Source organism: Echiichthys vipera, assembly GCF_963691815.1.
Source record: "Echiichthys vipera genome assembly, chromosome: 11".
Taxonomy (NCBI): domain Eukaryota; kingdom Metazoa; phylum Chordata; class Actinopteri; order Perciformes; family Trachinidae; genus Echiichthys; species Echiichthys vipera.
The window spans coordinates 10,802,881-10,830,612 of NC_139836.1; the positions used below are offsets into that span (position 1 = coordinate 10,802,881).

The 27,732-nt window shown below is 41.7% G+C and overlaps 1 protein-coding gene across 1 annotated transcript in view; it reads right to left on the reverse strand.

Moving 5' to 3' along the window:
* Positions 1 to 27,732, reverse strand: part of cdh23 (cadherin-related 23) — a gene marked incomplete at both ends in the record, with an annotated part of 172,866 nt that overhangs the window by 80,219 nt on the left and 64,915 nt on the right. Inside the window, 5 exons of the mRNA XM_083923263.1 lie at positions 891 to 1,079; positions 2,994 to 3,106; positions 19,300 to 19,378; positions 22,716 to 22,844; positions 22,959 to 23,153. Of these exons, the coding sequence (XP_083779389.1) occupies positions 891 to 1,079; positions 2,994 to 3,106; positions 19,300 to 19,378; positions 22,716 to 22,844; positions 22,959 to 23,153 (705 nt within the window). The remainder of the gene's footprint in view (positions 1 to 890; positions 1,080 to 2,993; positions 3,107 to 19,299; positions 19,379 to 22,715; positions 22,845 to 22,958; positions 23,154 to 27,732) is intronic.

Consider the following 27,732-nt stretch of genomic DNA (forward strand, 5'->3'; position numbering starts at 1 on the left):
ATGTGAGAGAGGGAGAGAGAAAGTGAGAGAGAGACAGAGCGGCAGAGCAAGTGTAAAGTGAAAAAATGTTCTGTGTGTGTGCTGGTGTCTGAGTGTGTGACTGTTTGTCACCACAGTAGGTTGATAGATACAACTAGTGGCGGACACACTTAAGCATGCTGTTGTACACTGCTGCTGACAGTCCACACACACACACACACACACACACACACACACACACACACACACACACACACACACACACACACACACACACACACACACACACACACACACACACACACACACACACACACACACACACACACACACACACTGCTGCCATGCAAGTAGTTTCACAGGCTGGCTAATGTTCTTTTTGGCTGCTACATTTATAAAACAGATACATCTAAACCAAGAAATAAAAACACAAAATTCGCAGCACTCTAATGTAGGAGATGTTATCCGATCAAATTAAGAGTGTAAAATGTCTTACAAATGGCACTCCTATATTGTCAGTCAGTGGTGTTTCAGTGTGGAAGTTCTTCCCTCACAAATTATTTTTGACAGACATAGAGACAAGTGTTTTTTTGGCCTGTCATCAAGTTACTCATGGAATTAACGTTAATTCCATTAACTGCTGCCGGGGACATTTGACATTTTAACCAGTGAAAGTGACGATCAGAGATAACAGATTCTGTGTGCTGGAGCTCAGAGAATCGGTGTGTTCTGCCATTCTCTGTGTCTGAATGCAGAGGTATGGGTTCTTAGGATCTGACTTGGACATCTCCACTAACAATTGTAAGATACCGAGGCAGCATAGTGTCATTGCAACCTTATCTGGATAAGAGTATCAGCCCAGTGTCGAGAATGTTGTGACAGTGCCAGTCACTAGGATCTGATCCACCCACCTCATCCTTGTCTTCTGCCTGGATGAAGAGGGGAAGGGCAAAGCCCACTTGGGCCAGCTCGGTGATGAGGACCCTGTACTCAGAGCTGTTGAACTTTGGGGCATTGTCATTCTTGTCAATTAGCAGAATGGTAAAGGTGGTCATCACTGTTGCGTCTGATGGACTGCGATCATCTTTCAACTCTGTGGCCTTATAGAGAACAACAGAGGGAACAGAGAGAGAGAGAGAGAGAGAGAGAGAGAGAGAGAGAGAGAGAGAGAGAGAGAGAGAGAGAGAGAGAGAGAGAGAGAGAGAGAGAGAGAGAGAGAGAGAGAGAGAGAGAGAGAGAGAGAGAGAGAGAGAGAGAGAGAGAGAGAGAGATTTTATTGCACTGAAATGTCATTTTGGATGGAGGTGGTCAGCACGCAATTTCAGCCAGGTATTTACAGCTGTTCATTTATTGGATCAAAAAGTGGACAGACGGACTAAAAGCAATCATAGAAATAGGCTCAAAGTGAGGCCAAGAGAGGGCCAGCACATGTACATCCACACATCCACGTACATACACACACACACTTACACGCAATTATATTTAGGAGAAAGGAGTGCAATACACACACACACTCTCTGTTTCTGGCTACCTATTGAAGAAGTCTTCAAATGAAAAAAAAAATGAAGAGAAAGATCGTTATGGGCATCTTTGGTCTTTTATTGATGGAAATGTGTCACATGCAATAGGAGAAGACGCAGAAACAACATGCTGGTCTCTGGGTAATCAAGGTAGTTTAGCCTCTCCCGTCCCAAAGCCACTGAATCATTTGACCTCCACCGCAACACGCTCAGCACTATCTAAGCTGCCTGAAGTTGAGAAATTAGTTGCATTACTATGGCATACTGCAATCAATAGTAGCACCACCTAAGAAAGCACAAGCAGAGAGAGGGAGAGAAAATGTAGAGGGAAAATCTATATCTTATAAATACATTTTTTGGCCGATATTCCTTTCGTTTTCAGCACTTTCACTTATTCTACTTTTCTTCTTTGTAATTATTGATTTCAATTAAAAAGATAGACTGAGGCTGAAATCCGTAAGCCAGTATGTTTTTTTCTCTATCAAACCTTAAAGCCAGTTGTATCTCAATGTTGTATCTCTCATATAAAAACATTATACAACCTGCTTTTTATGAGCAGTAATTACAGCTACACGAGTAAATAAATGAGTGCTACTGAGGCCATTAGTTGCTGTTAAAGGCCATTTACTGTGCTGTACAGGTGCAAACGGTTTGACTTGACATGCCATCAAAAAGTAACATTGCAGTTACATGGAAAAAACTATGTCTTTGATCGCAAATCCTTCCACTTGGAAATCCATTTCACGCACCCTCTCACACCCTGTGGGAAACACTTGGTGTACAATACTGGAAGAGGAGAAATGATGACAAAAAAGAAAGTGGTGGAGTGGACAAGGTGGGAAGGCCTTGGGGTGGAGCGAGAGGGCAGGACTGACATGCTAAAAAGCCAAGAGAGATCGACTTTAGGCTCAGTGGAGGGACAGAGGGATTCAGAGACTGCACCTGTTTCAAACAGAAGAAAAAAGAAAGAGAGGAACAAAGCAACCCTTAGCGTTGAGGACTCTGAGGACTCTGAGGACTCTAATTCCTGTTCCTTTATCATGTCCCCCTCTGTTCCCTCTGTCCTCCATTGCTCCTGGATGTACACTGAACACAAGCCTCTGTAGGGGATATTATGATAGAATCCCAAACACAAATGCCTTCTCTGACAAGCCCAATAAAGGTACTAGAATTTGTGTAGAGGCTTATTGACACAGCATATTTAAAGACATATGGTACTGCAGGATCTTGTATTTAGTCAGTGAAGTGTTGGCTTTGAAATCTTTACCAGTTATAGCAGTGTATATCTACCTCAAAGACTGTCACAATATGTCAGGGTCAAGTACAGCATTCAGCAGGTCTTTTAAAGCTATATCAAACCCAGACACTTCATTGATTTAAAACACTATCATATCAAAGCGCTCCCTTGATCCACTGGCAATACAGACTTTCAATCCCTTCTCTTGGCTGCGACAATCCCTCCATCCCCCTACCGCCTTCCATTCAGTAGCTCACCTTGACAGTGAGAGTGAATCCTGCTGAGTAGAGTGGGTTTTCTCTGTCCAGCTGGCCATTCACTGTCAGGGACCCGCTGATGTAGTCCAGGGCAAAAACGCTGTTGGTGTTTCCTGGATGGATGGATGGGGAGAGAGAGAGCCAGAGATAAGAAAGTCAGAGGGACAAACGAAACTGGCGTTGTGGATAATTCAACATAACCCCTGGGATGCAGCGAGGAGCCTCTGGACGGGAAGGCGGTGGATGAGCTATGTGCATGTCTCGATTTCATGCAATATGGATACGGCCTTTGCTGTGCTGTCTTTTGTCTCTCTACCTGCCTTTGGCTGACCCGCCACCTCCAGCCTGTCCACAAGCTGCCTCTCCTGCATCCCTTTGTTTCATCCGTCACCGTCCGCCCTCCTTCCACTGCCTCCCATTTCTTCATCATCTATTCCTTCTTCACTTCTTTACTGGATGTAAGCCAAGTTTACTCTCAATACACCGAATTCAAGTTGCATCACAAACTCACTTTCACTTTCAATTTTGAAAATGCAGTATGCTTTTTAATTACTATGAATATGCTAAGCTGCTGAGACTACGTCCCCACCCCAAGTTCTGAAGCACAAGACACTTTAAAGCTCAAGACAATAAGGTTGCACACAAAAGTGATACACTTCACATGGGCTGATGAACTGCAATAACTTTGTTATAGTTTATGCTCTCCTTCAAAGAGGAGCGTTTCAAATTATGAACGCTGCTCTGTTCTCATTAACAAGTTCAAGTGTGCTTGGTGTTCTCTATTAACTTCAATTACACAGGTTAAAATATTAGACTGAGACCACTTGAGTCATCTTCTTATATTCTCTTATTCCCTTTCTTCTTTTTAAAAATTACAGTCCTTCTCATTAACTTTCTCACACTCTTCTTTGACACGCTCTGTCATTCTCTCTCTCTGGCTGCTGCCTGCTAATTGCACCCAGCAGATGGAGACAACAAACGAAAATACACCCAATCACCCTCGACTCTCCACTGGTGATGCCCCTCTGCATTGCCTGGTGTCTCCTTCCCACTCCACACATCCCCTCAGTCAATTCAGATGAATCATCTTTTATTCAGAAACACTGAATGCCTTTCATTGTCATTCTTTGTGCCTGCCACATGTGTTGTATGTATGAGACCTGAAGAAGCCCCTGTGCAATCTTGAGATAGTGGCAGACACTTCATACATGTGAATGTTATCAGAGCGATCTGCTCAGTGGAGCAAACAATGAAGCAAACACAGCCAGATGAAAGGGCTCTGACAGTCAGTCCACCTGGAACTAATTCACTTACGCCTTGTTAATATAGACCGCTCTTACCAGCTGACAGAAGAGCAACTCCTCTGTACTAACTGTATGTTTAAACAGGATAATCTCTAGATGGAAAAAGCAAACAGGCTCAGTGAACTCATTCCCTGTCGATGTAAAAGTAGAAAAATATGGGAATATGAATGCATAACAAATACCAGGTTATCAGTTTGAAAGAAGAGGCTGAATCTCTAATAAGAGACAGGGAGTGAACATTTAGATGAAAAACAGTAAAGAAAATTTATTCAGAAGACAATATCATTAAATTACTAAAATACTATTAAATAGTAACAAAAGCAGCTTTGTTGTTTTTGTTGTTTTTTACATTATGACCATTAATAACTTGTTTGCCATGTACTGTTTTATTGTTATCTACTAGAAACACGCACATCATCATCATCATCATACCCGTAATATTTTTACAGGGCAGGTTTAAATGTAAGCTAGGCCAATCATTACGGAATCGATAAAAGTGATATCACCCGATTTGGATTTGGATTCATGAAATGATCTAAATGCAGAGTTACACACTTCCCATGCAAGGCTAGCATTTCTCTTGCTGAGCTAGCAACTGCTCTTTTTAGCTCATTCACTGCCTGGGTCATAATAGCATTAACCAACTTTCTCTTTGGTTTCTGATCAAATTATGACTTTTCTTCTCTCTTTAAAAGACAGACTTCTCCATTGGAAATGTACGACAACAACGGCTCCATTTAAGCCTTTCATTTAAAAGAAAGCCTTTTGTGAATATAAACGTGATATGTGAGTTAAAATAAGTTATTTACATTTCTTGTGCATTAGTTTTGTGCAGTCTCCTTTACGGTGATTATTTTCTTTTATTATTATTTTCTAAAAATATTTACTATGGTGTTTTTAATTCTGGCTACACATCAAATTTCCCTTCAAGGGAATGACATTGACTTGATAAATATATAATAATAAAAATAATAATATTAATTTTAGTACATTGTATGCCACTACTGTAGTCACTGTAGACACTATAGTACATGTGACAAAACTTAATGTGCAAAAACTAAATCCAACATGCCTCCAAAAAGCATGTTCTCTGAATTCATGTATTATTTCACAGTTTTTTTCTGTAAGTAGGATACACTATGAACCTTGAACTGCACTTTGAGGGATTAAGAATGACTCTTTCAGATAGTTTATAGTGATAGCTGAGGTCTAGACTCCAGAGAAACCTGGTCAGATGGTAAATCTACAGTGCACAACGGCTGGGGTCAACGGATTAACCCTCGCCTGTGTTCCCCACACCCCACTCACTGCTCTATTATTGCCCTGTACCTAGCCTGGGCTGGAGAAGAAGGAGGCTGCAGAACAAAGCACACAGAGGGGGCGTAGAAATGGAAGGCAGGCCAGCAGAGAGAGCAGAGCCCTCGGGTAATTAGCCTGGATTGAGGCCAAAAGGTGGAGAAAGGGAGGGAGGTAAAAGGGACAAAAACTACTGCCAAGTATATCCATCATATATATTTCTCAACATGATTAAACCAACTTAAAATACACACATGCTGACAAGAATTTTTATTAAAATCATCCTTAAGCGTACTTCTACTTTGTTTTCTGATTATGCACTTTAAGGTTAGGTTAGGTTAAGGCACAATAAGGACTTGGTTAGGGAGAGGGAAAGATCATAGTTTTGGTTGAAAAAAAAAGTTTAGGGGACCTTTGTTAACCTGGTTAAGGTCAGAGAACAACTGCAATCAACAAGAAAACAACATTGACTGTTGGAAAACATCAAATGAAAATTTGTTCTTCGCTGAATACATGAGGGTAAAATAAATAAATAAATAAAACACTGCCAGAGGGCTTTGTCAATTGAACATGAACATGTCGTTTTGGTGAGAGAGACCATTTTCTGAAACCACTGATAACATTTTTTGGTGGGAGGACAGTCTCCCCAAAATGTGGGTTACACAGAAAATAAACAGTGAAACAAAAAAAAAATCAACGAGATTGAATGTTCCCTTGCAAAAAGATGAGGGTCCTACAGTAACTGTTTGGGACAAGTAGCGTATTAGGGGGTCAGTTTTTTACTGTAAGACTAAAACCCTGTACTTTTACATCATGCATCAGTGACAATAAGCTGATGCAACATTTCTTTTTTTCCTGATTGGGACTCAGACCCACTCAGAGTGGACATCATGCCTCTAAATTGGTTTGTCAGCTTCACTGGCCTGACTTGCCTGCCAATCTACTCCAACAGCCGCTCCTTACCCAGATGACTGGGCACTCACCTAGCCAAGCAAGTGGCGTTTATACACAAGCAGCCATACCTGAAAAATCACACCAGTGGGGTCCGATAATGTAAATGTGCATGGTAACAGCAGACTGTTGGTTCTGCTCTCTTTATGCACCCGGTAAGGTTCCACAGAACAGCCCTTCACCTCAGCTCCGCTATGTCAAGCTTGACCAGAAAGACATACTGAAATTACACAGATAACAAATTGACTCTCAGGTCCCACTGAGAAGAAAATATAATCATATTCTAATTGCTGATACAAAGTGTTCTCCAGTGATCCACCGGGACACTGTGGTTAGACCCCCAGAGGGCGGAAACTGCTGCACACTGATATGCTCAAACTCCACTCAGCAAAAACAAATGCACATTTCCTATTCATCTTTGATGGACTTATTTAGTGGAGGTGTTTGTGTTCCGTGTGTTAAGGTATTTCTAATTTGAATCTATATGTATGAAAAAGAAATGTGTGTGTGTGTATGTGTGTGTGTGTGTGTGTGTGTGTGTGTGCGTGTGTTTGGTGTGTGTATGTGTGTGTATGTGTGTGTGTGTGTGTGTGTGTGTGTGTGTGTGTGTGTGTGTGTGTGTGTGTGTGTGTGTGTAAGTGTGTGTGTGTGTGTGTGTGTGTGTGTGTGTGTGTGTGTGTGTGTATGTGTGTGTTTGTGTTTGTGTATGTGTATGTGTTTGTGTATTTGATGCTTACTGGCAGGGTTTGATTCTATGATGTGCGACTCCGGGGGATTAGCCATGCTCTCACATTACCAACAGTACTGGACTGGAAAATGAGAAACCATGCTATGATTTTGTCTAGTGTAGAGTACACACATAAATGCACTCTCACACACACCCCTAAATAAATGTCCGCAAGCATGCATGCACACAAAAACTCACAAAAACAGCCATTATTTCCCTGTGGTGCGTATTTAGTATATTTTGTAATAACTTCAATAGGCAATACTACAATTATGAGATAAAAGTAATCCAAATAATTTGCCACTTTGAATAATCTCAGTATTACCAAAGCATAAAGAAAAGCATTGGTGCAGATTTCATATTATCTATTGACAAACGCATACAAATTCTTATGTCACGGACAAAGAAATGAAGGCTCATTTACTGACGACAGTTTCCTCATTGAAATTCTCTCCTCTACTTACAAAAGAGTGAGTGCAGAGACAGAGAGGGGAAAATGGATATGCTGGAAACGGGAGAGATAAAGTGTATTGAGTCGCACAAGTGGAAAACATACATGTGTAGTTATTATGTGGGGCTTGCCCAAGAGAACAGAGGAAATGCGGCATTTGATCTGATGAGTTCAATCGGGCATGTGACAAGAGGATGACAATGACTTTCTCCAAGCAATGAGCTTTTGAGGACAGCAGAAGCAGGAGTTCTCCAAGTGTAATCGCCATGACTAAGCCAGTGACAACTGTTTTCTCTAGTTTGTGACAACACCATGGGGGCGCTGGAACATTCTAGTAATGTGACATGGCATGCAGCCAGTGCTCAGAGTCTTGGGGCTAAGATTTTGTGTACTTTGCTAAATGTACACATATTAGTGTCACTTTTCAGGATTACGCCTACGGGCAAATCATGTTGATGATGAGGTTTTAGTTATTGTCTTCAGATTCTCATATACACTGACTTGCTTTTGCACATTCTCACCGGTGCATTGACACACACCCCTCAGTGTATGACAGTTATACCATCAGTGCATTTGTATGTGTTTTTGGATGTGTGATGTGGAGTGATAATGGCCCTGTGGGTGTCTTGCCATTGGCAGACGAGGTGCATTTCATGAATACTCAACAAACTACTTTCATCAAAAGTTTTTCTTCCAAAAAGGTTCAAGGACAAATATTTGAAGACAATACATGACAGATGAAAGCAACCTCTTTTTTTCACAGTTATCATTATGTGTGGTTGGCATCACTGGTTAGATGCACTTCTACTGTCATTGAGGAGGGGCAGAGGCCTCAATTATAACTAGCAGCTCCTCCTGCTTCACCCTGAGGAGGCGCCAATGATCAGGCGCCCTACATTCATCGTGAAACAGAGAAGTTTCTTTCATGGCTAACCTCCACCTTTACTCAAAAAATTGTCTAGCTTTGCAAAGGATTGCCACTGCGACAAATAGTTTGACATTGTGCAGAGCAAGTCTCCACCCAAACCCTCAACTGAGACTATGACCATAATGGCACACACTGCCCTGATTTTCCAAAGTTCAGCTGAAACTTTAACACTTGAGTGTCAAGAGATCTGAGTTATTTAACTCTAATCTTTGATACTACTGGGACTTGAGTGAAAAAAACTCAAGCAAGACAGAAAATGGGAGGATGGGGAGGCAGTTTAGAAAATGTATTGTAATTGTTTAATTGTTTACATCCTGTCTATTCAAGTGGCCCGGCAGTATCCGATAATTTATATAATACATAGTTTAGACGATCCTCTATTGTTTATAATAAAACCTTGTTTCCGAAAGAGTTGGGATGCTATGATGATTTGCAAAACATTGAATCACCATATTTAATTGAAAATAGCAGAAAGACAGTATATCAAATGTTGAAGCTGAGGGGTGTGATTGTTTTTTGAAAATGATATCCTCATTTTGAAATTGATGTCAGCAGCATGTTTTAAAAAAGTTGTGATAGTGACAAAAAAAAGACTGGACAGAAGCGAAATGCTAAAACAAAACCCCTGGTAAAAGCTAAAGCTGTACTCCGTAAGATTTCCATCTATTTAATTGTCTTTTAAGTTACTATCTATCAAACAGTGAGTTATAACAATGGTGATTGGTCACATGACCCACTAATGAAAGCACTTGTACTTGCCTTTTTGCTGATTATCCCAATATCAGTGTCTGTGGCGACATTCCCTCCCTAAATGTAAATAAGCTGCCATGTTAGCGAAGCTGCTGACAGCGGTTGGTCTGTCGGCCCAACTCATCAATAACGTTATGCTGCATTCACTTGTAACCGGAAATCGGGAACTTCCAACTTAAGACAGGCTTGTAGTAAGAGCAGAAGTATAATAGGTACGTGTGTGTGTGTGTGTGTGTGGATTTAAGAGGGTAACATATAGGTGACAGACTGGAAGTAGAGATGTGAATGTGTTTCAATAAAGTTTACGAAAGAGCAAAAAATGTGAAATTAAAAATTGTCAACACAGTGACTGTGAACGTGACAAGATGGAGGGCTCTGAAAATACCATAGACGGTATACAAAACGGAAGTGGCCTCTCCACCAGGGCCCGTTCTCTCAACTTGATCCAATGCTCGCCTCCGGGAGCTGCCATCTTGTCAGACTTTGCCTCCTCCTCATTTCCTCTTACCAAAAAAGGGCTTTGATGTGACGTTGGGGGGAGGGAGATGGGCCATCTGGCTGATGTATACAGAATTAGCCACATTAGCTCCACTGCCCAGGAGCTAGGCTAACAGAACTAGTTACTAGATAAACGGGAGTGGCAGTCAGTGTTGAGATTTTTTCTGGGACCGGGACTGTTTTCTTTTCTTTTTTTTTTAATTGGAACAGGATTTTTTAGAGGGTAGAGACTGACAGGGCACTCCGTGTCTCTAGCGGAGATTACAGAGGCTCCGGGAGTAAAGTGCAGGCAGCCAGCATTTATGATCTATGATTTAAACTGATATTCAACACAAACTAGAATGTTTTTTGTAAACAGGCCTTAAAAAGGTTTAATAATGCTGTGAAAAACAGCCTATTTACCCCTACCCCAATGAGAAACTGCTCTATTGTGTAAACTACTCCTAGTGGACACTTGGAGAATGGTGGGAGCTTGGAAAATACAGGCTCGCCTGCAGTTACGTCTTACTACCTAAGAGGCTGGTAGAAACAAGATATCTCAAATCTTATGGAGTACAACTTAACTGGCAACAGGTTAGTATCATGACCAGCAAGGAAGGAACGAGAAGGTTGAAAACCAATTTTGGATGTAAGTGATCTTCCTTAAAAACAGACAGATTCTACTGTGGATCTCACTGCATGAGCTCAGGAACAAAAATAGTCTGTGAACAGTTTGTCACTGCATCCACAAATGAAAGTTGAAACTCTACCATGCAAAGAGGAAACCGTATATAAACCAGATCCAGAAATGCCGCCTTCTCTGGGCCTGAGCTCATTTAAGCTGGACCGAGGTCAAATAGAAAACCGTCCTGTGGTCTGATGAGTCAAAATTTGAAATTCTTTTTGGAGGTCATGGGTGCTGCGTCCTGCAGGCAAAAGCCAGAATTTGTGATGCTGACAAAAGGTATCGATCCACAATCTTGGAATGGAATAAAATCAAACTATTGATTACTGGCTTTGATCTGTGAGCTCAAGGTGTCAAAAGTTCTGTTTTCAACAGAACACCGAGCTGGCAGTGTTGTCTTATTTCTTCACTTTGTGTATGCATGTGTGTTAATTTTTTGTCTATGTATCCAAGAGAAGACTAAAGTTTTTGGGATTCACCTTCTTATCTGATAGTGTGCCAGACGATACAAAATCTGTTTCTGCATGCCTCATACAAAACAACAGCTGGCTAAAAGACAAAGCAGAGGAAATTGGGTTTGGCATCTTGAAATGTGCTTGTTCAGAGGCAGATAAAATCAAGGTAACATTTCTCAAAGCCAGCAGTTATCCTCTTTATCCCGTAGATAAATAAAAATAAATATAATGTAATATTTTCTTAATTGTTGCTTGTTTTCTTTTTAAAATAAACTTAAATGTCTGATTTTGTCCAATTTTAAGATATTTAATCTGAACTTGAAGCATGAATTGTTAAGTGCATGTAACTGTGGGATGAATGAAGAGAAGATGATGAAATGAGGAAACCCACTGTATGAAACCTATATCATAACCCAGTGAGGTCTCACAACTGATAGGCTCTACTAGAGTCGACCAGCCTTTGAATTGTGTTGTGATCAGTGTCCCATAGACTATCTTCCTTCTCTAAGAGATTACATTGCAACGCGCTACGGAGAGCCTCAGAGCGTCTAATTGAAAACCCAGAGAAATCCCAGCGATGCTGCAGTCACAATAAGCTCCCCATAGAATAACAGGCATTAGCCTTGTCCATATTACAGCATACCTGCTGATACAAGGTATAAAGTATGGAATCAGAGCATCAGGATGAAGCAGCACTGAAGGAGAGAGATATGGGTGAAAAGGCAGACGAGGGGGAAATAATCGCCTTTACTACTTATCAGTTCGTCCAGACGGGAAATGGCGTGGCCATACCTGTCTGACCTATATGTTAGGAGAAGGCCAGTCATCTCACTCACATCAACTGCACTGGACAGGGCTGCCGGTCTCACTCCTGTGCGAAGGTGTTCTCATGCTGTCCCAGACAACGGCCATTGAAGTCAGTTGTTGCCTGTGGCTACAGAACATTGTGCAATATGTGTTCACTCAGCAGCCTCTGACAAACTTCAGAAGTGTAGATTTTTTTTTAGAAAATAGAAAAAATGTAGTTATCATCTTTTATCAATTTAGACTATTATCCTGCTTGAGTTGCTGCAAATTAAAATCCAATGCGGTCAGGCAAGAGAATGTGAGAACAGGAGTTGGCTGGCTTTGAGACAATTTCTTTGCTGCAGTTTCCCAAAACGGAGACGATGCAACAAGACAAGAAGGATCATCTTAAAGGAAAGAAAAGGGTAGAGACGGAAAAGGGCTTAAGATGGGATTAGTTGTGCTTGTGTGTGACAAAAGAGATAGCAACAAGCACACACTGATAAACAAGAGACTGATATGAAAGGCTTTGGGAATGTCCATTCATTTTCAGAGACACAAGGCTGACTTTTATTCTGCTTGTTTTTACACCATCATTAAAGCACAGCAGAGAGGCTACACAAAGTTTACATTAGGGCTTAACTCTTATCCTAACGGACAGCAATAGTCTTGGACAAGACTTGTTGGCCTCTAACTCTCTGTAATAGGAATCAGAGATAGCCAAGCTCTTTTAAAGAGGCAAATTTTACATCCAGTGGGCCAAAAATAGGGTATTTTCATATTTCATACTTTGATGTGATCTCTTTTCTTCCCTTATTTTTCAGTTTTTTCTGTGTTTGTGTGTGTGAGTGTGAGTCAAGGTCGTCTGTGCTCCTGCCTTGGTCATCCTCGGGGGTGGGTCTGAGTGAATAATGGCTTATGTTTTGGGATTGTTTGTTGCTGCACCAGTTGGCCAAAAGCTGAGGTGTAATATACTGTACATGTGAATACAAGCTCATTGCAAAAGCCCATTGCTGAAATTGGTCTGAAGGGTCTATACTTGGCATTACATCAAATGATGGACCGTGGTCTGGACCCAGACCGATTGTCAAGTCTCTCCAGACGTGTGACCTGAAGAATGTATGAGACCAAATAATAATCTTCACAGAGTGCTGTTTTTTCCCAGTGCTGGGGTCATGTTTCCCGGAAGAAATTGCATTCCCCTGATCTAAATATGGGTGATTTACTACAGTTGGAGCGCAAAAATTGCATAACAATAGCTTTAAAACTTCATCACATCACATGGCACCAGCATAAATGATCTGTCTAGCAGTAATACACGATGAGAATCAGGTTAGATGTTGCACTGAATGATCTACACTACAATCCGGAAATCAAAGCTCAGCTTCTACTAATTTACGCAAGTCCTTGTGTGAAGATTGAGATTGATTGAATTTGTATGTATGGGATTGATTGATTGATTGATTGGTATTGATGAACACTTTTCACAAATTGTATTAAAATTACTTTGGTTAAAAGTTAATCAGTCCATGGTTTATCAGACCATTGGATGAATATAATTAATGTTAGCTGCCTGGCTAAAGTTTATTCACTCTGACACATTCGTTAGATGATGTCTGGGCATGAAAGAACTCGAATCAGCCCACTTACATTCTCTTGTTACCTGTATCATGCTTAGATACAGCTGCCTGTCTGATTTCCCATGTTAATGACATACCGTGATCAGAGAACCACCAAGATTGTGCAGTAATAAGAAGGTGGTGCACTATGCTCCAGAAAATTAAAATTATTTTTAATTGATTATTTCACAACATTTATTTTATACCTAGGTAAAAGTACCAAGGTCCGGATCTCAGTGGCCTCAATTGTGGGTACGACCATGTAGTGTCTGAGCTGTTTCTCCGGTCAAGCCACAGTAGCACTACACACCTTGACCATGTTTGGATCAACTTACAGCTGTGAGTTACCTTTCCCCGCTATCACAATTATTAAAACTAAGATCAGTTCCAGGCTCACCACTGAGCACCTACACATGTGCATGATAATGGCTCCTAATCCATCCAAGACAAGCTAAGATTCAATCTACTGGCAGCAGTCAAAGGCCCATTTCTCTCACTAAAAGTAGTTTTAAAAAAGAAAAGAGAAAAGGAGCTGAACTGTTACTCAAAGCTCTGTTTGCACTTTGTCCAAAAGGGACACTTATTTAAAAATTCAGTCTGGTTTTCTTCTACTTGAAATGTGGGACATAATTGTGCTCAGACTAATTGTATTCAAGGTGAAGATAGCTATTTGTTTTACACACAGTGAAAGTGCCAAACAAGTTAAATGTGTCCGTATGTAAAAGTATCCTACTTAAAAATGACAATAGAAATTGCTGAAAAATGGAAGGTTACGTTTTATTTGATAGATCTAGGCGAGGCTATAGGACGCAATTTAGACATTATAAGGTTCAGATTTGCGCTTAGAGGAAATTTAAGGGTCTGGATCTCATTGATTTAAAATGAATACTTCTGGTCTATACAAGACTTGGTCTTTACCTTTTGTAAAAATGTATACCTGTGAACAACGACACACCTGCTTGAACCTGTGCAAGTCAAATCAAGAGCAACAAAGTATATCATATATGATTGTCTAACTGTCTCATTTACAAATAATTGTTTTTTACAGAATTAATTTTAATTACAAGGTGAACTAGTACAGTATGTTTATTTCATACTCTGTTTACTGTTCTAACAATGTGAGAGCTGGGTTCAACATGGTGATCATGCTGGTGTAAGACTAGAACTGTATGCTACAGGAAAAGGCCATCTAACATTCCTGACAATGACTGGTGCCATAGCAACCAATGAAACAACACTGAGCAAGCAGATATTTGATTCACTGAAATCATGGTTGCAACTCAAGACAGATAGCCGCACACAAATTCCTCCGCAATCCTCCCTGCATTTCCTAATGGGCCAATTTCCAGCATGAGCCTGTAACATAACCTTTAAACAGATCTTTAATGCACATTTAGAGCAAATGAAAAAAAACATCACTTGCCAGTAGCCAAATTCAACTGACTCAGAAAATGTAATGAAGGGGAGACAGTCATACAGAAAATGTTGAGGCGATAGTTTCAGATCCGTGGAAGTGCATTTGGATTTGATCACGTATCAAATATTGGGCTGAACATTAGCAGTACCAGGAGAGAGCTAGGTAAAAGTGACAAATGCCAGAACACCTCCATAACTTTGCAATGCTCAATATTGATTTATCAGTGACTCTGCACGTCTTTTTCTAATAAAAAGGCTTGCAGTAATTAGAAATTCATAAATCATAAGAATCTCTCACACCCGTGATTTCATTTCAGTCCGGCGTGTCTCTCAGCAATCTAAGAAGTACTTACATGATTACAGGATGATTAGACGTGAAACTATTATTTTTTATCTCATTTGTTAAGCATATGTCACATGGTTAATGAAGCTATTAAAGGGATATTTTGGGTGTTTTGAAGTGAGGTTGTAAGAGGTGTTATCAATAGCAGGACTCCTATACAGGAGCTATGCAATGAATTGTAGCATGCTTTTGCACTGATATCGGTTTTCTTATGAGCTTTTTTTTAGGCGGCTAAAATTGTGTTTTGCCATTGCTCCCGTCCACAGCAGAACATTGCTTAGCTCTTGTGCCTGTCCTCCTGCCTGTTCCTCCAAACCCCCATCTATTGTACAAATAGGTAATGCACTGACTATCGATAAGTACCTCAGACAAACCATTTCAAAATATCCACAATTTCCCTTTAAGCTGGTCTTTAGGCTTTGATAATACTGTAAATCACAATCTAGACTTTCAGGGGTTTACATTATTAGTGGCACATTTGGTTGTCACTGGTACGTGTAAAAAGGGTAAATATAAGGAGCAATTTTAGTAGTATCTACAATGATGAGTATTAGGTCATTAAATCTATATCAACTCTCCATTTGCATGCTTGTTTAAGGCAGCAACCACTAAGGGTGAGTAATATATTCCTTATTTTCATTGTCAATGGTGTGATAATTTGTTTTCCATGGAGCATTTTGGTAGCAAAAAGCCTACAGAAATCTCTGATTGGTTGAGAGCTTAAAGCTTCTGATATATAAAGACCAGTAGGTTAGAGGGCCAATAAGGGATCGTACCCTGTGGACCAAGGATTTACCATCAGCACTGCCCCCCTGAATCTCAACCTTAACAACAAACAATAACAACTGCAACATTAGAGGCAGAGCACTGCTGCGATGCTCTACTATCTCTTGTACACATCAAATCCCAGATCTGCCCTCTGATTGGAGAAGGGAGAGGAAATCCTCATCTTGAGTCCCACAATCATTAGCATAAATCACAGCTGCAATTAAAACCTCGTTTATCTTAATTACTGAACTAATGAGACGAGTCCCGCAGGAGTGAGCTGCACTCTCTGAGGACACTCGGGGCGAGGAGCGGGAAGGCAAGAGAAGCGTTGTGCAGAGTCACACTTAAGTCTGCCAACAAACATGCCCTCACACAAATCTGACTGTAGCAGAGCAGATGAGCCTGGATGACAGAGACATTTTTGAAAGTACACATGTAAGAGCACAAACACATGCACGCACGCACACATGCACGCACTCACACACGCACGCACACACGCACGCACGCGCACACACACAGAAAATCATCTGACAACCTTACCCTCCCCCTTTATCTATTGGCACTGCATCACCCTTCAACTTCAATTATCTATCAAACTTATAATGATTTTATCAAGCCTACAGGCTCTATCTCCATAAGGGCTTAGTGCGGTGCTATAACTCTTGATTTTGCAACGACTGGGAATACATCGCAACACCTAATTAATGTCTTTTTAATGCTCTTCTCCTCTAGAGCTTAACTCAGCCCTTCAACTTTGCAGCAAACACAACACGCACACAACCATGTATGTGGCAGCAGATGGTAAGTAAGACTGAGTAGGTGTGTGCACTGAATGGGACAAAAGTGTTTATGGTGAGCTCAATGAAGAAGTGGGCTGGGCTTTGGACTGTGCATGCATGCATTGAAGGACACAAACTCACAAATAATACATGTCTTTGCACATACTAACATGCATGTACACACACAGGGTCAAATTCCTTTGTTCAGCTGTGAGGTCAGGCAGTGACTCAGCAGATGGTAGAACAATGAATATCTTCATCACCCAAAATTCCCATGATGTGGCAGGCTTATCAAGCAGTGCCAGCCCTTATCAGCCAGCTGGCAATACTGGAGCCACCGATGTCCTTTCATCCTGACCATTCTGGGCTCGACAGGGGGCATACAGAGTTTAAAGGATACAGTCTACATGCTGTAATCCTCCCGACTGGTGTTTAGTTTCACCACACAGATCAATGTTTCAGACCTGAAGGATCTTCGGAGGATTGTTTGTCCTTCAGGATAAAAATGTTTGCGATGAAAATGAACACCCCACAGGGGTATTAAAGCATTAGTACACCAGCCGATGGACCACCAAGTAATACTGTTGTTTTATCTTAAAAGAAGTTTGGAGTTTACTAGGAGGTGTAAGGAACAAAAGGGCTGCATGTTCTAAAAACTTGTTAAAACAGCTGTTTCCTGGTATACTGATCATTTTTTTCAAGAACAATCAGAAGACATTTGGATCAAATAAGTAAATATCAGGTGAACAGGAAGTTATTTCTGAAACACTCAGACCAATGATAGACACATTCAGTGGCTTTAATGCACACAGATACATCAATATTACCCAGATTTGGGTAAGACTTGCGGATTAAATCCATCAAGATAAACTCCAAATCCCCTTCTGACCTTTGTGAGCACAATTATAAACACAAAAGGAAACCTGAAGGTGCTACATAGATGCTACAGCCATAACTAATGTAAAATATTGTTATTGTCATTTTACTGAGCGGTGGTAACTGAGTTCTCCATTACAAACTTACTGTGAGTAAGATAAACCAGTTCGGTGTAAACGTGACAGTTGCATTTATCTGAGTTTTGACATAATCTAGTTCTAATCACAACACCAGAGTGCATGTAGATTCAGTGTGTCCCTCGTTAGTTAATCTCAGTCTTTTTGCTTATTGTAGCTTTACTCACATTAGTGTGGCCACATTCATCTTTTCATGCAAGTTCAACACAAGCTCCACAAACAGTGGCCATGGTCAGGGGGATGTAGTATAGTCAAAGGTTTTTTGGTCTCTCACCCATATGTTTCTGAAGAGCCTTGTGCTCAGTGTGGGCTCTTGCCATCTTGTCCATCTTACTCTAGGCTAATCCAAAAATGGGCAAAGAGGTGAAGAGCGGTGGAGCTGACGCGGGCCAAATGAAGCTTGGTTGCTGAAAAACCACACCTGTGATGGCATCCACCTATGACTCAAAGCCACTTTACCCATAATTATGCAGAACTTCAATCTAATATAAATGGGTGAGTTAAAAGCAAACCTTATCCAGTTGTCCTGAGCAAGGAAATTAGCTATAGAGACCAAAACCGTATTTTGTACCAGGCTGATTGACTTGCTTTTGGAGCCAGCGTCAAGTGGCCATTTGAGGAACTGCAGCTTTTGGCGATTCCATGTTGGCTTCATTTTTCAGCCCCAGAGGCGGCCACTTGACAAATATGCATAAAATAATACCTTCACAAACACTTAACTGCCTTTCCCACTTGATGTTACTCCCCAAAATAAAGTTTGTGCCATCAAAAGTTTATGTTAAATTGATTTCTTCATCCTGTAAACTTACCAGAGACAAAATACTTCATAGTGACAATACTAGTTATGGACCATGAACAAAATGTAACTTCAAGATTTTTGCCCCCAAGTTAACATGTCCAAGTTTCATGTAAATCTGTTAGAGGACTCTTTGAGATATCCTTGTGCCAGGCAGACAGACAAAGTAACTGGCAGGCACAAACATCATGTCCTTGGCAGAGGTAAGAAAACTCTTCAGGAGTATTAAAGCAGCATCACTGCTATAACCTTATCAGCAACGTGCTAAGTGGAGCTCCCTTTCGTCCCCTTTGAAGAAAATTTCTCAGATATAGTCATACCAGCACAAGTTATTGATTGTAGAAGGAGGCCCAATAAGGTAGTCATTAGCACTGACACTTTATCTCTTTATCTAATTGGTTGTGTAACACATCTTATAAAACTATCGAACAGGACAAGTAGGCAACATCAACAAATCATGAGATCATGCTCTTCTGCTGAAGGTTAAATTTGTCACTCTGACAAACCATAATCCTGTTTTGCCAGCACACGCCAGCTTGTGAATGATAACAGTAAATGAAGGCTGACTTCCACACAACTGCGCTAAACAGTGATTAATAACTGCTTACAGGCAAGCCTATTCTCCAATTCTGAGGCTGCTCTCTGCTGTTATTGACTGTTGTGCATGATGAGACTTGTCTATTATTGCTGTGGGATTATGATAAGAGGTGATCGATTCCTCTCTCTGTGCTGTGGATGTCAGATTGATTGTGCGACTCAGACCTGAGATGATGGTGTAGCCGATGCCTCTTGGTCGGCCGAGATCCTGGTCAATGGCTGTTATCTTCCGCACTTCGTAACCCTGTGTGCAGACACACACACACACAGACACACACACACACGCACACACACACACACACACACACACACACACACACACACACACACACACACACACACACACACACACACACACACTGTGTGAGCTGCATGTATCTTCGAAGTCACATTTTTAGCATTTCTACAGTAGATTCATTTTTAATCTGACCTGTTATCAATAACAATAAGCCTAGTATCACAGTAAACAGCTATCGGCAAATTAAATAATCCGATTCCTTTTTTATGGTTTTCGCCCTTTGATATGTGCACAAAATTATGATAGGGGCCTTTATCATATTGTAAAAATGTTGATTCTTGGCCTTTAAGACGGCAATCAATCAGTTAAATCTGTAACTGGAGCATCAACAATGGAGACAATATTTCCTAGTCAGATAGCAGTTATCTGACAATTGCCCACTTTTTTCCCACACAAAGAAACCAAATTATTATTAACATGAGAGCACTGTATTTCTAATGCAGAGGGGAATAAAAGAGTAAAACTGCAACAAAAAGGTAAACAGCATCATGACAGGCAAATCCTTAACTTTTTTTTTTCATTATGGAGTGTTTTATTAGCATTTCAATGGGGTTTATTTTTTTCTTCCATTGTTTCAAAACTCTCCAGCGGTGCGAGTCCACAACTTGACAAAAACACAGTATGACAGTATAAAAAAAAGAAAAGAAAAAGAAAGAAAGCCGTTTGAAAAGTCTTTGATCTGCTGAGCTTTCTCAGCCTTCCTGCCTCAATCGGACACGGTGGAGTTACTTAAAAACCCCTGTGCTGCAGTGAGAGATGGAGAGACCCCCCTACTTCCCAATTTCATTCCTTCTCTCCTCCTCCCACCCTCCTTTGCTCCCTCATCACCCCCTTCCCCCTTAGCTCTCTCCCTCACACCCAAGCAAACTGCCTTCCATTGATCCTGCAAATTGTGTCTAAGGCGTGTTTATGCACCATTTCTGCCAAAGCATCTCCTGTCATTGACCAATTACAGCAGAATCAATTACAAGCCTTTTAGAGAGACTGATTCACACGAATCACTAGCTTAGAGGGAAACACGTACACAAACAAGAAGATTTAGGGACAGAGAAGGTGAGTGAGGGGAAGAAGCGATGCTGAAGTAATATGAGCAATATTCTCGAGCTGTCCACACAAGTGGAATATGTTCAATCAACCATCAAATATACAATCCCCTCTCCTGCAAACGTATAGAAACACACCGGCACATCTCATCAAACCAAAGCCAACCCTCCCTTCTCCCCTACATCCTTTTATTTCTAGCCATACTGTGCATTACCCCCCAACCCATTCTCCCTTTCTCCTCATTGATTTGACAGCCAAATTGTGTTTGTCCTAGAAGGAGCTTAAACGTCAGTCCAAGCAGAATGGATTCACGGCTCTAACAGCTGAAAACTCTGCCCTGTGATTTAATCTGAAAAAAAACAAAAAAACATTTCTTCTACTCCTTTGTCAAAGTTTTCTACCGATGACGGGTTGATTGGCTGGAGAAAGAGACACAGAGAAACAAACAGGAACTGAGACAGAGGCAGAAATGGAGGGGGTTGGGGTTATATGTGCGAGTGTGTGTGCACTCACACCTTTGAGAAATGACCTATGACAGGGATCCAAGTTTGATATCCCTTTACGTGTAAATGTCATGGGCCTTGAAAACAGTTGACACTCGTTCCGTCACTGTACGCCCTCGGCTTATCACCGCTCAACACTGCCTAATGGAAATGACACATGCCTGTTAGAATAGCACATGAGGATATCGGATGTGTGTGTGTGTGTGTGTGTGTGTGTGTGTGTGTGTGTGTTTGTGTGTGTGTGTGTGTGTGTGTGTGTGTGTGTGTGTGTGTGTGCGTGCGTGTGTGTGTAAGGGCAGTGGCACTGTTAGCCCATATTTATTGTTCTTTCTGTCTCACTTTAAGAACTGTTGTTATCCTGTCTGTATCTGCTGTGGGGTCGAAGGGGCTTGGTAAGAGAATTTGGTTGCACGCCTGCCGTGACCACCAACATCGCAGTAATAGGATCACACACTGCCCCCTACAGTTGGAGGTAAGAGCTACAACACTCCAAGGCAGTATTACTGAGGCTTAACACTGCTCAGCTGCTGTGAGAAATCTGGAATTCACTCGCCAATGTTAACTTAGAATTCCAATGTAATGCCGCTCTTTTTATCTCGCTCCTCTTTATTTCGCCATCTTACTTTTTCCTTTCTCCTTTCACCTTTTCCCATTTCACCCCGACATCTCTCTCTCTTCATACCCCTTCACACCTCCCCTTTCTATTTCTCCTGTTGTGACCTTCCTGGTGACAGTTGATGAATCAGAGAGTCTGGGAGACACCGGGCATCGACTCTTTCACGCCCCGTTAATATGCATGCAAATGTAGCACTTGACATTTCTACTACAGCGCGTGCGGGCTGGGGACGAGTGAGGGGATGGGTGAGTCAGGGGAGAGATTCAGGGAGAGGCAGAGTAAAACGGATGGAGAGAGAGAGAGAGAGAGAGAGAGACAGAGTGAGAGAGAGAGAGAGAGAGAGAGAAGACAGAGAGAGAGAGAGGGGGGGGGGGGGAGAGAACAGAAATCAGGACGGACGTATTATGCCCCTGTGTGTAATTCTCTCTCTACTAGTAGAAACATCAATAGCTGGACCATTAGCCACCTGGGAACTGAGTTTAGAGGGCTGAGTCAGGGGAGTGAACATAATGGTGTACAGGGAAACAGACACTCAGTGTATTAGATACCCATTACAAACCTACTTGCAATAAAGACAAAAGGTAAGGTCATAGCGAGACTCCACTGCTTGGTTCTTCAAAGACTTCATACTCCACACATATGCAGCCGTATGAGCACATGAGGTAGCATGGTGAGATAAATCCTATATCCTATATAGTGACCTTTGCTAGAGGCCTCACATCCCTGAAGCACGACTGTAAATCTCCTGCGGTAATTACAGTCTCCAACACTTGCAGTGCTGTAGGTAGGGGCCTGGGGCAGAGTTGGAGTGTGTGTGGGTTCCTGAGGGGAGGCTCACAAGAGAGGATGAGAGGTGAGGCATCCTGTCCTGATAATAACTCAGGCCTCGCTTTTTAACCACATTTCTCTTGAACCTGCTCCAAACACCTCCTGAATAATCAAAGAGGAGTATGAACACTGGACATGAGGAGCTGGGGATGAGCAAAGAGGTGAAAAATAAGTTTGCAACAGAGACGGATAGGACACAAAGAAATGGACAGAATACAGCTTTCACATAAAAGCTGCATGAGGAGGACACAAGCTGTGGCAGTGTGATGTCAGGTAGGATTGTGTTACTGACCAGTGGAACGTCCTCCTCTATGTTGGTGCTATAGGGCAGATTGGTGAAAATGGGGTCCATATCCTGGACATCAGTGATGGTAATGGCTAAATTGGCAAGACGGGACAAAGGTCTCACTTTGTCTTGATCCTGATAGAAACAGAAACAAAAATTCAGTCAATACATGTGTATTCATTTGACTGAGTGTGTTGGCTCTGCAATTATGTAAGCAGATCATGTCTGTTCTGTTATGTGCGTGCTGACCGTGGCGTTGACAGTGAGCTGATATGCTGAAGTTGTCTCGTAGTCCAGGGGTTTGGTGACGGTGACAGTGCCTCGAGCCCCGTCGATGGAAAAGAATGGAGAGGAAGGCTGGAAGGAGAAGAGAACGCTGCCTCCAGTGCCTTGGTCTGGATCTGTGGCGTTCACCATGAACACTGATATGCCCACCGGTGTATTCTGGAAGACATACAAATACATACATACCTTGATTTACACTGTAATGAATGTTTTTCCCATTACCATAGAAAGAAATGTTTAGTACAAATTTAACTTCTGACCTTTATGTAGTTTACACAGAAGCCTTATCCAATTAGCCACAGATCATATTTAAATTTAGACCTTAGTTTTGGAACACAATGTCCCATTTGTGACTGTAATTGTGCATATTCTTCCTCTACAGTGACTCCCCCAAATCATGACTGCAAAAAAACAATGTATTCTATGTCAGTCTAGATAAATAAAGGAAATTATTTACGTGGCTGGGTAAAGTGCTGACTCAGTAAATTTTCAGTGGCTCAAACTGGTAAATGATAAAACATAGGTGACTTTAATAGCCTGTGATGTTTTTTTTTTTTTTTACCACAGAATGAAAGTTCAGTTATCATTCTCTCACAACCGCACATCAAGAGATGTTTGTAAGACTCCACTACTGACTTCTCTGTGGACTATGCTGCATGATTTGTCAGAAAAAAAGGACATTTTGTGTTTGTTTTGCAGCTCTAAAAAGACGGTTGTATCATTTCTGTTCAAAGGTTTAAAGGAAGGCTTCGGTGAAACCATGGTGCTCGCTTGCTTCAATGTAATCTCAAATTATACAGTATGAGCATGAAAAGATAATGACAGTACAGAATGAAGCGGCCATACCCAGCTGGCAGCAGAGTTTAATTTGGGCACATTGGATACATTGATGGCATCTCAGTTAGATGGAATGTCTGTTGCAGCTTCACTTTTTAACTTCTTATAAAACACATTTTACTCTCACAGCAGTACACCTTCAATGGCATCTGGATATCCTATTGACAGAAGATATCTGTCACACCTTGTTGTCTGTAAATATAAGCATTGTCTATCTGTGTGGTTTCCCAAAATTCCCTTGGGTATCTAAAAGTTAAGAGTGAAGAAATATCAACTGGGCAGAAAGGCAGCACAATGCCATATCAGAATGCTGCCTCCGCAATGTCGAAACCTGGCAAGTGGAGAAAAGAGGAGTCCCCAGGTATTGCAGAGCAGCTGGTCTGTAAGTTCGAGGAACATCCTCATTAATTGGAATTTTATCTCAAAACAGCCACACACGAGAATGCCTACAGATAGAAGAAAAAAAAGGTTGTACTGGAGGACGGGAGGTGTTCAAGGTATATAGTATTAACGGAAACAGACACTTGCTTGAGGTACCTGTTCTCTCTCTCTCTCTCTCACACACACACACACACACACACACACACACACACACACACACACACACACACACACACACACACACACACACACACACACACACACACACACACACACGCACACACACACGCACCAGAATGTGTCGCCTTGTTAACTGCAGGGGAAGAGCATGACCACATGGAGGAGGTCATGTTGAACTGAACTGAGCCCAGAGCCAAATCTAAAGTGACATGGTAAGAGAGCAGTTGACCCCACAGTCTGTCTGCACAGGTTTCAGGGGAGTGTGGAGTTGCATTTAGGTGTACATGCCACCTTGTATTATTGTCTGGCTGTGTCAGAGTCTATAAAACTGTGTGTACATGCATGTACATGCCATTCTTCTTCTCACTTTTTACTTTAACCTCCTCCCATGGATGAGCAGTGCTGAAACTAGTCTGTACAACCAGATTTAGCCAGATGAGGAATTAAGGGACAGGAAGATGAGAGAGACTCAAGTGGTGTAGCTGCAGGGGAAGGCCAGGAGAGGAACAGATATCACAGGGTTCAGTGTGGGACCCTCATTGTGTCATCTGATGTGTGCAGACAGTGGGTGCGTTTCCACTATGGTCGACAACCCGGAATGAGGTGGGTCTATCTTGCTAAAAACGCCCCTAATTTGACCTTGTAGAAAATGGCCCTGTCGGAGAGCAGGGCCTCTTTTGTCCCCTGAGATATATCCGATTGCTGATTGGATGAAGCTCTCAGCGGAATGTGATGTGTGGTAGTACAGACGCCACAACAACACAGCAAAGTAGAGTAGACACTTTTATCCAGTGGTGTAGTAGAACGCAGCACAGAAAATGATCTGTGCATGCACTGGCACAGCACTTTGCTGCGTACTCCCTCTCCCTCTCCCATTTATACACACACACACACACACACATACACACACACACACACACGCGCACACGCGCACACACACACACACACACACACACACACACACACACACACACACACACACACACACACACACACACAGTGTTACGTTAGTACTGCAGGCAGGGGGGACGTCTGTCAACACACTTTCACAGCACCTCAAATCTTTAAGGTGGAGTGATTTCTTTCAAGTAACTTATGAACAACTTTCAAGTTGTACATAAGTTGACATTGTGAATCATACAGGCCACCTTAAATCAACCTATTCTGTATTTCTCCCTTTGAGGAAGTGGGACGCAGCGCTGTATCACTGATCAGCTGATCACCGGCGATCTATACCCATTCAGAGTGATATGTCACCTCAGGAGTCTCGTAAATCCCTGTCGGGCCTTTTTTTTTAATAATGGAAACACGGTGAGTGAACGGCCATTTGAGAGGGTGTGTCCTGAAACTTTCCGAGCGACCACTCTATAGGGCTAGCGGAAACACGCCTAGTGTTGCAGGTAATTTATCAGACTGAAATAGAGTAAACTAAGCAGATTTGAAAGTCAGAATTGCTAAAGGTTATCAGGGTTTTTCCTGCCCATTTAGATCTTGGATGGGTAAAACTTCAAACTTCCAACACCCATTCTTATGTTGTGTTATTTTTTTATAAGGAGAATAAGGATAAGACAAGTAAGTAGTAACCCCCTCTAATTGTCAAAGTTAAACACCTCTCGGAGGAAAAAGAAGAAGAAGAACCAAAACAACAATAAGACCATACAACTTTGCCACATTCTGCTCTGGTCACCGAGAGGCTCCACTGCAGCAAAAAAAGGATATGATGATAGTCGCTGAGTAAAGTAACAGAGTTACTAATCCACAACAATAACTGCATTTGAATAAACATCTAAGCTGCAGTTCTCTGATATATTTATTATGCATGTCAAGTTGTCTGCTTATGAGAGAACTGGAAACACCTGTAAAAAGGTACCCTGCAGCCTGACGCTGGAGCACACGAACAAATCAAAGGGATAAAAATACACAAAATAAAACTCTTAAGTGAATGAATTAATATTCCTGCTTGTGCTTGTTTGTGTGTGCGCACATGCATACCTGTATGTGTGCCTGGCAAAGGTGTCTTCTTTATCAACCTTTCTTTGATGTTAAGGAGGCAATTTGATGCTTGAGCATTAGGTGAGTGTGTGTGCGTGTGAGTGTGTGTGTGTGTGTGTGTGTGTGTGTGTGTGTGTGTGTGTGTGTGTGTGTGTGTGTGTGTGTGTGTGCGAACGTGAGTGTGTGTGTGAGTGTGTGCTGGTGTGCTTGCACCTTTTTTTGGAAAGAGGATGAGATCTGGATGTGTGTGGTGAAAGTTTGTGATATGACGCATCCTTTTCCTCCCCTAAAGCATGCTGTTTTTTTTATCTGTCTACACAGCAGCATGTGAAACAATGACTTATTAACACCTCCCAGTGTCAAATGCCACAAGGTTCAGTAAATAACATCACACTCGAATAAGTAAACACACACACTCAGACACCAGTTTGATCTCCCAGATTTGACGGTGCCTCTGTGTTCAAAGCATTTCAAGCAACACCAGTTCAAAGCTTTACTGAGAAGCACAGATGACCAATTCTTAACAGTTTGTGTCAGTGTGCCACTGTGGTACTTCAGAGGTAAGCAGACTTGGCTGTGTGCAGGTGCAGATAATCTAGACTCTGGAGGCTGTGATGCCTGCTAACAGAATCACAACATAACCATTACCCATTCACCTTATACATTCTTATCTTGTTCTCTCTTTATCCACCTGGAAGGTTTTGAAGGTCAAAATGCTGCGTTTGGATAAGTGGTACAATTCAGTACTAAAAGAAAACTAATATAGAAACCTAACCTTGGATCATCAGCTACTTATAATGAAATTCTCTGCATTCCAGCACTCCAATAACACAGAAAGTATACTGTAGCCACTACACTACAGTTACTGTTTGGTAACCAGAGAACAAAGAGCCATCAGACATATAGTCATCTGCTTGGCCTTTCGTACCTTCCACTGGGTTGCAATAGCCTGGCCATCAGCCAATTGATTGGACCTGTGTGATACAGACCATAAGTCAATGTGGGTGACCAGGCGCAAAATGCAAAGCAGTGAATCCCTCTGTTTTTATTATCGTAGAAGACTGTCCAATTACTTCTCTATAAATGAGCCGCACCATAGACAATGCCCAGCAAAGCTTGGCGAGACCAGTGGCCACTAAGATACCACTGCATGCTAGATGAGAAGGATTGCATGTACCTATTCCGTCACAAGTGCAAAATCCCATTGATTAGCTAAGGCTCATATTCCTGCATATATGCCTCAGCAGTGCTTTGTAGGTTTGGAAAAAATGGGGACTATTTCCTATGGGAAGCAGAATGTTAAGTAGTGAGACAGTTGGAGAGGGATGAAGAGAGTTCCCTGCTGTGT